Source organism: Canis lupus, chromosome 1 (genome assembly GCF_048164855.1).
Source record: "Canis lupus baileyi chromosome 1, mCanLup2.hap1, whole genome shotgun sequence".
NCBI lineage: Eukaryota > Metazoa > Chordata > Mammalia > Carnivora > Canidae > Canis > Canis lupus.
The window spans coordinates 113,429,403-113,439,907 of record NC_132838.1 but is presented as its reverse complement, the minus strand read 5'-3'; the positions used below and the strand labels follow the sequence as shown (position 1 = coordinate 113,439,907).

Below are 10,505 nucleotides of genomic sequence, written 5' to 3'. Positions count from 1 at the left end.
CAGGGCTGGCTTCGTTAGTGTTCTCTTGGTATCAAGCTCAGTGTCAACTGGCTTTCAATGCTAGTGTCTACTGGGGGCCAGATGATGCCAGCAGCAGAAGTTGCTAGCGCATCTCTGTGCACTAGCAACTGTTTATTAGCACTTACTGCCATGTACTTCACAGGCATTAACCCACTGACTCCCACATGCCAATCCCATGCCACCCCTTGCTACACTTGGCCTCCACTTGGCCCTCACGGTGGGCTAGGCCCGTCAGTGGAGGTAGGAGAGGACAGGGTTCAAATCCCAGCTCCCTACCTGCCACCTGTGTGACCTCAAGCAAGTGCCAGTAGAGAGGCTTGCTCTTCTGAACAGCAAAACGAAGATGATATGAACAAGCCCCACTGCTAGAAGGAGTCCATGAGCTCACACATCCACACACTGGCTCTTCACAATTAGTGCTCACCCAAGGGTAGTGCCCTATTGTTAAGAAAGAAGGTCACTGAGGAAGGACAGCAAGGCCACCATGTGTTCTCACTCCCACCCTCAGTCTCCAGGGCTTGGCTCTCTCCCCACTCAGTTTTCCCAAACCTCTCCCACTGTGGGTCCCTCTGTGTGCCTCCAGCAGCCCTGCCGAATCTGCAATCACCCCAAAGGGACCTCACACGCCCTCCCCCTCCACCTTCTCTTCTCAGGTACTCCCTTTCCACTGGCGGGGGAAACCCAGCCCCAGAAAGGGGAGTAAGCATGCAGAGGAGACACAGGAGCCCCTGCCCACCCTCTGTTGTCTCTCCTCAGTATCTCACATACGAAATCGGGAACACTAGTAACCCCACTACTAACAACAATGGGAATGCTGATCCTAGTGAGCTCCCCAGGGACTTGGGTAGAACCAGTGAGGCTTTCTGTAAATTACACCCCTTGAGACACTTGGGACTTTTGGGCACTGTACTGGTGGATGTCATTACTATTTCCAAGTCTTGCCCAGTCCCTCTGCCACTCAGACCACAAGTTACTCTTCTTTGCTAAGGGAAGTTCCACTTAAATGTGGCTCTGGACTTCTACCTCTTTCCCAATCACAGAGAGTCAGGGACATTGATCCTGACCTTGCTTTGATGTCCCTGTGGGGATTCTCTGTTCAAAGCAATGGCAGGGCAAAGCCTGGGGCAAGTGCTACTCTTTGATCCTGCTGGACTCCCATATACTCCTCCCAGGAACCCTATCACAGCCAGGGGTCCTCCCTCATCACAAGACCCTCAAATCCACTCCCTGGGATCTCTCAGTCCTAGACTTTTTAAATTTTTATTTTTAATTTATTATTTCATTTTTAAAAAATATATTATTTATTTACTCATGAGAGACAGAGACAAGGCAGAGGAAGAAGCAGTCAGGGAGGGCAGCCCCGGTGGCGCAGCGGTTTGGCGCCGTCTGCAGCCTGGGGTGTGATCCTGGAGACCCAGGATCGAGTCCCGCATCGGGCTCCCTGCGTGGAGCCTACTTCTCCCTCTGCCTGTGTCTCTGCCCCTCTCTCTCTGTGTCTATGAATAAATAAATAAAATCTTAAAAAAAAAAAAGAAGCAGTCAGGGAGCCTGATGCGGGACTTGAAATCAGGACCCCGGGATCATACCTGAACCAAAGGCAGATGCTCAACCACCAAACCACCCAGTCTCTCCTACCTTTTTTATTTTTTAAGTAAGTTCTACACCCAGCCTGGAGTTCAGCGCAGGGCTTGAATTCACAACTCTGAGATTAAGAGCTAAGCTGAGATCAAGTGTCCGATGCTTCACTGACTAGCCACCCAGGCACCTGATCTCCTCCTAAGACCTTTAAACATGTATCCCTCCTTACCAAAACCCCCAAATCTATATCTACAGACACACAGGCTGTCCCATTTGAACACTCTTTTAAAAAAAAAAAGAAAAAAAAAGATTTTATTTTATTTATTCATAAGAGACACAGAGAGAGAGAGAGAGAGAGAGACAGAGCCACAGAGGAGAAGCAGGCTCCATGCAGGAAGCCTGATGTGGGACTCGATCCCAGGACTCTAGGATCACACCCTGGCCTAAAGGCAGGTGCCAAACCGCTAAGCCACCCAGGGATTCCCTCAACACTCTTTTTAATCTAACTTTCCTTCTTTTTTCTTTTTTCTTTCTTCTTTCTTTCTTTCTTTCTTTCTTTCTTTCTTTCTTTCTTTCTTTCTTTCTTTCTCTCTCTCTCTCTCTCTCTCTTTCTTTCTTTCTTTCTTTCTCATCTTTCTTTCTCTTTCTTTCTTTCTTTCTCTTTCTTTCTTTCTTTCTTTCTCTTTCTCATCTTTCTTTCTCTTTCTTTCTTTCTTTCTTTCTTTCTTTCTTTCTTTCTTTCTTTCCTTTTTCTTTTTTCTTTTTTTTAGAGAGAGAGTGAGGGAGTGCTTAGCTGGGGTAGGGGAGGAGGAGGGGCAGAGGGAGAATGGAGAGAGGGTAGGGGGAGGGGCAGAAGGAGAGGAGGGGCAGAGGGAGAAGGAGAGAGATAATCTTAAGCAGCCTCCCCAACCAGTCCAGTCCAGCTCAGAGCCTGATGCTGGGCTTATCTAATGATCCTGAGATCATTACCTGAGCTGAAATCAAGAGTTGAATGCCTAACTGACTGAGCCACCCAGGTGTTCTCTCTTCCAACACTCTTAAACCCATATCTCTGGATTCTTTTTTCTGGAGACCTCAAATTATACAATGTTAGGGTCCCTTCTCTGAGACTGAATATTCAAACCTCAGGGTGCTCCACATCCAAGTATTCTAAACTCTTCAGTTCTGGAATTTGTCTACTGCTTCACTCAATTCTACCGCCCTGGGGTGGGCCCTCCTGAGGGACAACACACTCTGTCTTGGGGCCTAATCCCTGTTAATCTCCCTGGAGTCCCCTCCTCCTGCCTTGTTGGCTGTGTGCCAAGCTCAGCAGTGAGCCCAGAGTGTCTGTGTGTGGGTGTAGCTGGAAAGCTGAAATGGCACAATTATATAATTGGCACCAAACTCCGCCTTTCCTAGGTGGTATAAAGGTAAACCACCCCAGCCAGCACCATCTGACTGTCTCTCTCAGTGCCACCATGTTGGCCTCAGGGCTTCTTCTGGTGGCTTTGCTGGCCTGCCTGACAATAATTGTCTTGATGTCTGTCTGGAAGCAGAGGAAACTGGGGGGGAAGCTCCCTCCAGGACCCACCCCACTGCCCTTCATCGGAAATTACCTGCAGCTGAACACAGAGCAGATGTACAACTCTCTCATGAAGGTGTCAGGAGGCAGGGAATGGGTGGAATTGGGTAGCGTTGGGGACCTGCCTAAAGGAGCTGGGACTTTGTGGCAGGGGACGGGAAAGGTTGGACAGAGTCTTAAGAAAGTGGAAATGCGCAGATTGGGCATAAGAAAGAGCAGATCTTGGGATGTCCAGTCCCTTGAGTATCAGAACCTGGGGGAAATGCATGCAGTAGGTGAGGACTGCTCTCAGGGCCAGGTCCCAGTGGGGGGCCGCAGCCTCTAAGCACTCCCACCTCCAACAGATCAGCGAGCGCTATGGCCCGGTGTTCACCATCCATCTGGGGCCCCGGCCTGTCGTGGTGCTGTGTGGACACGAGGCGGTGAAGGAGGCTCTGGTGGACCAGGCGGAGGAATTCAGCGGGCGAGGCGAGCAGGCCACATTTGACTGGCTCTTCAAAGGCTATGGTGAGGAGGCTCCGGGTGGGGGGCACATGGTCAGGCATGCTTGATGCCTCAGTTTCTCCAGTTTTTCTCCTGACTCATTAGCCCAAGGCTATGGTGGGGTTCTACCCCTGCTCCCTCTGTCCTGTCCTTGGTTATTGTGGCTTTTCTCTGGTCTTCTCTAGCTTGACTCAAGGGTCTATGTCTCTATTCCCCCAGCTTCTCGGCCCACCTCCCTGTTCTCTCTCACGGATGCCTCTTCTTCTCCCGGGTCTGGGAGGAGCTCTTGGGATTTCTGCTTTGGAACTCAGTCCTCCACCTCTGTGTCCTTCTTTCTCCTTCCCAGCTTCGATATTTCCCCTTGCTTCTGCCTCCCTCTGTCTGCCTCTTGGTTCTTGGTGTGAGAATCTCACCTTGTTTCTGCTTCACATCCCATGCTTCTATCTCTGGAAACAGCTTCTCCTCTCTCCAGACCCTCTCTGTTCTTGCTCTGTCTTCTCCCCTTTCTCTGGCTCAGCGTTAGAATCCTTAATGATTTTTACTGTTACTTCCCAGATCCCCAGGAATATCAGATTCCTCCTCCCACCCCATCGCTTTGTGTTTATGTGTCTCCGTATCTCGTTTTCTCTGAGCATCTGACTTGTCTCTCTCCTTCCAATTCTTTTTTTCCAACCCAGTCTCTGTTTCAGTATTGCTCTGACCTTGAGTTGTATCTCTCTTCGTCTCCCCTACAACCCATCCTTCCCTACCTCCTGCTCTCTGCCCACCTCTGTCCACCTCTGTCCCCCATCTCCCCCCCTCACCTCCTGGCACCCCCATGCTCCCTCCTCAGGCGTGGCGTTCAGCAATGGGGAGCGGGCCAAGCAGCTCAGGCGCTTCTCCATCACCACACTGCGGGACTTTGGAGTGGGAAAGCGCGGCATTGAAGAGCGCATTCAGGAGGAGGCAGGCTTCCTCATTGAGGCCCTCCGGGGCACACGAGGTGAGTGAGCAGGAGGGAGAGAGAAGGAGGGCTACACTCACACAGACATGCGCTTTCTCCTCCAGGAAGGGGACTGGATTGGGAGAAGGGATCCAGGCTCTGGGATCCTGTGCTAGAAGTTTGGCTCCTCACTCCAGGGCCCTCCCCCAATTCTCAGGCTGGCATCAGACCACCCAGTTGATGCTTTCCCAAACTGCTGTCTCTCCCCACCCCCAACCCATTCCCCAGGTGCCTTCATCGATCCCACCTTCTTCCTGAGCCGAACAGTGTCCAATGTCATCAGCTCCATTGTTTTTGGGGATCGCTTTGACTATGAGGACAAAGAGTTCCTGTCACTGCTGCGTATGATGCTGGGGAGCTTCCAGTTCACAGCTACATCTATGGGGCAGGTAACCGATCTCAATCTGGCTCTACAACACTACCACTGCCAAATGCTCCCCCACGTGGAAAACAGCTGCTCCAAACTGCATCCTCCTCTAGACAGGGTTCCGTCAAAGCCACTCTTTGACAGTGGAATAGTTACACCAGAATACCCAGTTTTCAAGGACACTTGGACATCTCAACAGATGCTCCCCCCACCAAAAAAACCCAAAACTGAAACCAAACAAAGAACAGTCTGCAGGCAAGATACACGTTATCAGCCCAGCCATACTGCCTGGGCATGTGTTCCTATCCCAACTTACCTACTGGCTCCCTTATAAGATAGTCCATTTTTCTATCTTAATATCTTAACACCTGAACAAGTGACCACCTCAGCCCACCTCCCGAATACATGAACACCTGGTGTTCTAAAACACAGCCCACCAAAATCATTTGGTATTTACACAGGTCCCACACCAGCCCACTTGGCTACCTAGATAAGTGTCCCTACAGAGCCCCTTGAAACACCTGAACATCTGGACAGGTGCCCCAGCTAAGAAGATCCCAACACATCTAAACACTGGATAGATGGTTCCTCAAACACCCAAATCGTGTCCCCTAACCCAGCTGACTCACAGAAGTGCCCCCCCATCAGCCCCTGTGAATATCTGAAATACATGAACTGCCCCACCTCATCACTTGCATACCTGCCCCCACTTTAATACCTCAACACCTGTACAGAAGCCACCATTCCATATCCCCTAAATATCTGGATAGTTGTCTCCAACTGAGCCTACTTGATACCTAAAGACCTAAATAGGTGACCTTCCCTGCCCATATCAGTCAGAAAAAAAAAATAGGCACCTGAATAGTCGTCTCCCAATTCAACCTCACCTGAATATATGAATACCTAGATGTGTTCTCCAATCCAACCTCACCTGAATACCTGGAACCTGGATGTGTGTCCCAATCCTTCTCACTTATATTCTGAGACAGGAGCCTCACACTTAACTCACGTGAAAACTTAGATATCTCCTCCCATCAAGCCCCGTATAAATAAAAGTCACCTGGACAGGTGCCTTTAATCCAGTGCCTTCCTTGCCCCAAGAAAGGTCCTGCTCCCATCAGGACCTACCCACTGACAGCTTCCCATCCCTTCTTCTCTCCCCATCCTCAGCTCTATGAGATGTTTTACTCAGTGATGAAACACCTGCCAGGGCCACAGCAACAGGCATTTAAGGAGCTGCAGGGTCTGGAAGACTTCATAACCAAGAAAGTGGAGCAGAACCAACGCACACTGGATCCCAACTCCCCTCGAGACTTCATTGACTCCTTCCTTATCCGCATGCAGGAGGTACAACCCAGCAGCATTCCTCTTTTGCGGACAGCCTGCAAAGCCAGGCAGAGGGAAACCAGGCTGGGATGGGGAGAGCAGAGGCCCATTCTTATCATCCCCCTGATAACATCCTCACCATCCCAAGTGTAATAACCCTGGCTGCTCCATCTATGAGCACTTGCCCATGGTTAGGACCTGCATGTGAACCATTAAGCAACACTTGTGTACCGTGTGCTTGCTGTCTGCATCCCTCTCCTTCTAAATATTCCTTACCATAAAATTGTGACGCCGGGGCTGATGAGTAAAGGACAGATAGGCAGCCAGGTAAAGAGTGTGGAAGGGTGTTTTGGGCAGAGCCAGCAGCCTGAACAAAGCCCTGGCTGGACTGAGGTCTTCTCCCCACCTCTGGTCTGGATCTAAGAGAGGTGGGTCCACACGGAAAGATCCTGGAAGGGCTCTGAGAGCCCTGAGGGGAGTGGGTCTGGCCTGAAGCCCTCTCTCCCTGCAGGAGCAGAACAACCCTAACACGGAGTTTTACTTGAAGAACCTGGTGTTGACCACACTGAACCTCTTCTTTGCGGGCACTGAGACAGTCAGTACAACCCTGCGGTATGGCTTCCTGCTGCTCATGAAACACCCAGATGTGGAGGGTAAGCCGGGGAAGGGGGGAAGGCAGTGAAACAGTGGCCACAGATCCCAACACTTCCTCTGAGTCCACTGTAATGTCCCCACCTTTCCCAGGGCCCAGGACCCTAGGGATGCCCTGTTATCCAGCTATAGGTGATATTCTGCTGATAAGCATCAGCTGAGTTTCACTCGCTGTGAAAATGTTGAAAATACCTGAACTGACTGGCAGATAGTTCCTGTGCCGAGCCAACTGTATGTGAGACCACATACAGCTTGAGACCAGGTGAATAGTGAATAGGATGCTTCACCAACAATGTTTATGGCCAAAATCTGTTTGAATGGTCTACATCCATGTTACAGATAGATATACATATTTGGACTATCATCCCCACCCTGAGACCCCCAGATACCTAAACACTTTCCCCCTCCTCCCACAGCCAAAGTCCATGAGGAGATTGATCGGGTGATTGGCAAGAACCGTCAGCCCAAGTTTGAGGACAGGGCCAAGATGCCCTACACAGAGGCAGTGATCCATGAGATCCAAAGATTTGGAGACATGATCCCCATGGGCGTGGCCCGCAGAGTCATCAAGGACACCAAGTTTCGGGAGTTTCTCCTCCCCAAGGTACTTTCCTGTCTGGCCTACAGGGACCTCCAGCCTGCTCCTTGTGACCTAGCATCTCCCATTCCCCTTAGAAGTTTCCCAGCCCCTGTCCCACTGTCTCAATCAAACACTCCCCAACCACCATTTATTTCCCTTCAACCCACCCACTCAGAGATTCTTGAATCCTTTATGTTCCCCAGAGCTCCTGCCACAGGGCATATGAACCCCATGTCCTCAAAATTTCTCTTTCAAAAGACATGAACCTCATTTCTAGACCTCCTCTCTCAAGGGCATGAATCTCATGTCCTCCAGACATCTCACCTAGAGTGGCACAAACTTGATATCTCTCAAACTTCCTGTCTCTGGGAGCATGAACCCATATCCTTTCAACTTTCTGCCTTGGAAGACATGAGCTCCACATCCCCCATACTTTCTGTCCTAAGAGACACAGAATCTGTGCTTTTCAAACTTCTCTTGTCAGGAGACACGAACCCCATGTCTGCCAAGCTTCCTTCTAAGCACCCACATTCCCACACCTCCCATTTCTCATCACCTAGGGCACTCCAATTGTCCCTCCAACCTCCATGCACTTTCAGCACACGATACCCCCACTCTACCTTATCAGATCCCTCTCTCCTCCTCACCAGGGCACTGAAGTGTTCCCTATGCTGGGCTCTGTGCTGAGAGATGCCAAGTTCTTCTCCAACCCCCAAGACTTCCACCCTCAGCACTTCCTGGATGAGAAGGGGCAGTTTAAGAAGAGTGATGCTTTTGTGCCCTTCTCCATTGGTAAGAGACCACTGTCTGCTGCCAAGCCACTGCTCCCACCAACAGGGCCTCCTTCATCCCAGCTCCCTCTCTAAGGTGTAGCCTGGTGTCTTTCTCCAGCTTGGAAGTCCCTCTCATGCTCTACCTTGCAGCCCATAAGCTGCAACCACCATAACTGCTTGAGCTCAAGTAAAAGGATAGAGGTGATCATACCCGTTTCAGAGAAGCAGAAAAATCAAAGCCCTTAGTGAATCAGAGATTTGTCCAGAGTCATTTACATTCTTCTTTAGGTTCCTTGGGAGGAGATGAGAGCCCAACAGCCATATCTGAGTGTATACTTGGAGGGAAGGGGCATCTAAATTTCCCATTGCTACAGACTGCTAGCTCACCCTATCTCCTGTGCAAGGGAAACTGATGCTCAGAGAGGATTAGAGATGTCTCTGAAAGTCTCTCAGGCCACGATATTGCAGCACCTCCTCCCTGGGTAATGCAGCTGGGGATGGACAGTGGGGCAAGAGGGCAGTGAGAGCAGGCCTTACCTCCAGCTCTCCCATTCTGTGTCTTCAGGAAAGCGATACTGTTTTGGAGAAGGCCTGGCTAGGATGGAGCTCTTTCTCTTCCTCACCACCATCTTGCAGAACTTCCAGTTCAAGTCCCCGCAGCTGCCTCAAGACATCGATGTGTCCCCCAAACATGTGGGTTTTGCGACCATCCCACGAAATTACACCATGAGCTTCCAGCCCCGCTGAACAAGGGCTGTGCAAGGGCCGGGGTATGGGGAGAAGCTAAGGGGAGTGGGGAACAGGGGTGTAGCTACTGGGGGGCTGCAGGGGTGGGGCTAGTAGGAGGGAGGTGGCTTTTGGAGAATTATAGGGCAGGGTGAATAGGAGAGGTAGAGGAAAGGAATTGACTCCATCTATTGATCTTGTTAGAGATGGATCCTTAAGAGGTGGGGTAAGAGGAAGGGAAACTTTATACTATACTGTTGATAATAATAATGCGTATTATTTATTGAATCAAACTCTGTGTTAGTTCTGTGCTAAAAGGTCACACACTTACATCACTTAATGCTCACAAACCCATCTGCCAGTGTTCATGCCCATTTTACAAGTGACAAAACTTAACTGATTCCCAAGGAATCTACAGCAAGAACGAAAAATTCTTTTAATAAATGAGTTTAGTAAGGTCACTAAGCACATAAAAGTCTTTTTCTGTTGTTGTTTTTCTGTATATTTTAGGACATAAAAATTACACAATAACACGTATAGTCACTGAAATACTTAAGTATAAATCTGACAACACATGTGCCAAGCCTGTACGGCGAAAACTACAAAATACCGATGAAGGAAATAAAATATTTTTTAAATAAAAAGAGATACCATGTTCATTGATTGGCAGATAAGTACAGTAAAGAAGAAAGAAGAAAACTGATGTATAGGTGTAACATAATTACCATAGAAATGACAGCAAGATTTTTTTGGTATGGATTTAGACATTTATTTGAAAATTTATATGGAAAGGGCAGCCCTGGTTGCCCAGTGGTTTAGCGCTGCCTTCCCCCCACCCGCGGTGTGATCCTGGAGACCCCGGATGGAGTCCCACATTGGGCTTCCTGCATGGAGCCTGCTTCTCCCTTTGCCTGTGTCTCTGCCTCTCTCTCTCTCTCTGTCTGTCTGTCATGAATAAATAAATAAAATCTTTAAAAATATTATATGGAAAGGCAAAGGAAGAGAGCTAAAACAATTTTAAAGAAGGATGAAGTGGAGAATCACACTTTCCAATTTGTTCCCTTGGGAATCAATAAAAGCTCTGTTTAGAGATAAGTTTGTAGCCTTATATTTTCATATTGGAGAAGAAGGAAGTTTAAAAATTAATGTACTAAGTGTCCATCTTTAAAAGTTAGGAAAAGGGATCCCTGGGTGGCGCAGCGGTTTGGCGCCTGCCTTTGGCCCAGGGCGCGATCCTGGAGACTCGGGATCGAGTCCCACGTCGGGCTCCCGGTGCATGGAGCCTGCTTCTCCCTCTGCCTGTGTCTCTGCCTCTCTCTCTCTCTCTGTGACTATCATAAATAAATAAAAATTAAAAAAAAAAGTTAGGAAAAGAACAATACAGAAAACTCAAAGATAGTGTAAGGAAGGAGACAATAAATATTAATGCAGAAGTTAATGGAAAAAACTTTTAGGTT

At 49.1% G+C, this 10,505-nt stretch overlaps 1 protein-coding gene across 1 annotated transcript; it reads left to right on the top strand.

The window, feature by feature from the left end:
- Positions 1-3,022: 3,022 nt before the first annotated feature.
- On the top strand, positions 3,023-10,143 carry LOC140605085 (cytochrome P450 2A13). Its single transcript, XM_072777097.1, has 9 exons — positions 3,023-3,236; positions 3,505-3,667; positions 4,476-4,625; positions 4,854-5,014; positions 6,163-6,339; positions 6,830-6,971; positions 7,386-7,573; positions 8,200-8,341; positions 8,888-10,143. The coding sequence occupies exons 1-9, from the start codon at positions 3,057-3,059 to the stop codon at positions 9,067-9,069; spliced, it is 1,485 nt and encodes a 494-aa protein (XP_072633198.1). The 5' UTR covers positions 3,023-3,056; the 3' UTR covers positions 9,070-10,143.
- The last annotated feature ends 362 nt before the right edge of the window (positions 10,144-10,505 follow it).

What these genes read in the sequence shown, in the direction of transcription:
- LOC140605085 (XM_072777097.1), top strand. Translation starts at nt 3,057, where the DNA reads ATGTTGGCCTCAGGGCTTCTTCTGGTGGCTTTGCTGGCCTGCCTGACA. An exon ending in GAAACACCCAGATGTGGAGG is followed by an intron (nt 6,972 to 7,385) that starts GTAAGCCGGGGA and finishes CTCCTCCCACAG; the next exon opens with CCAAAGTCCATGAGGAGATT. An exon ending in TTTTGTGCCCTTCTCCATTG is followed by an intron (nt 8,342 to 8,887) that starts GTAAGAGACCAC and finishes CTGTGTCTTCAG; the next exon opens with GAAAGCGATACTGTTTTGGA.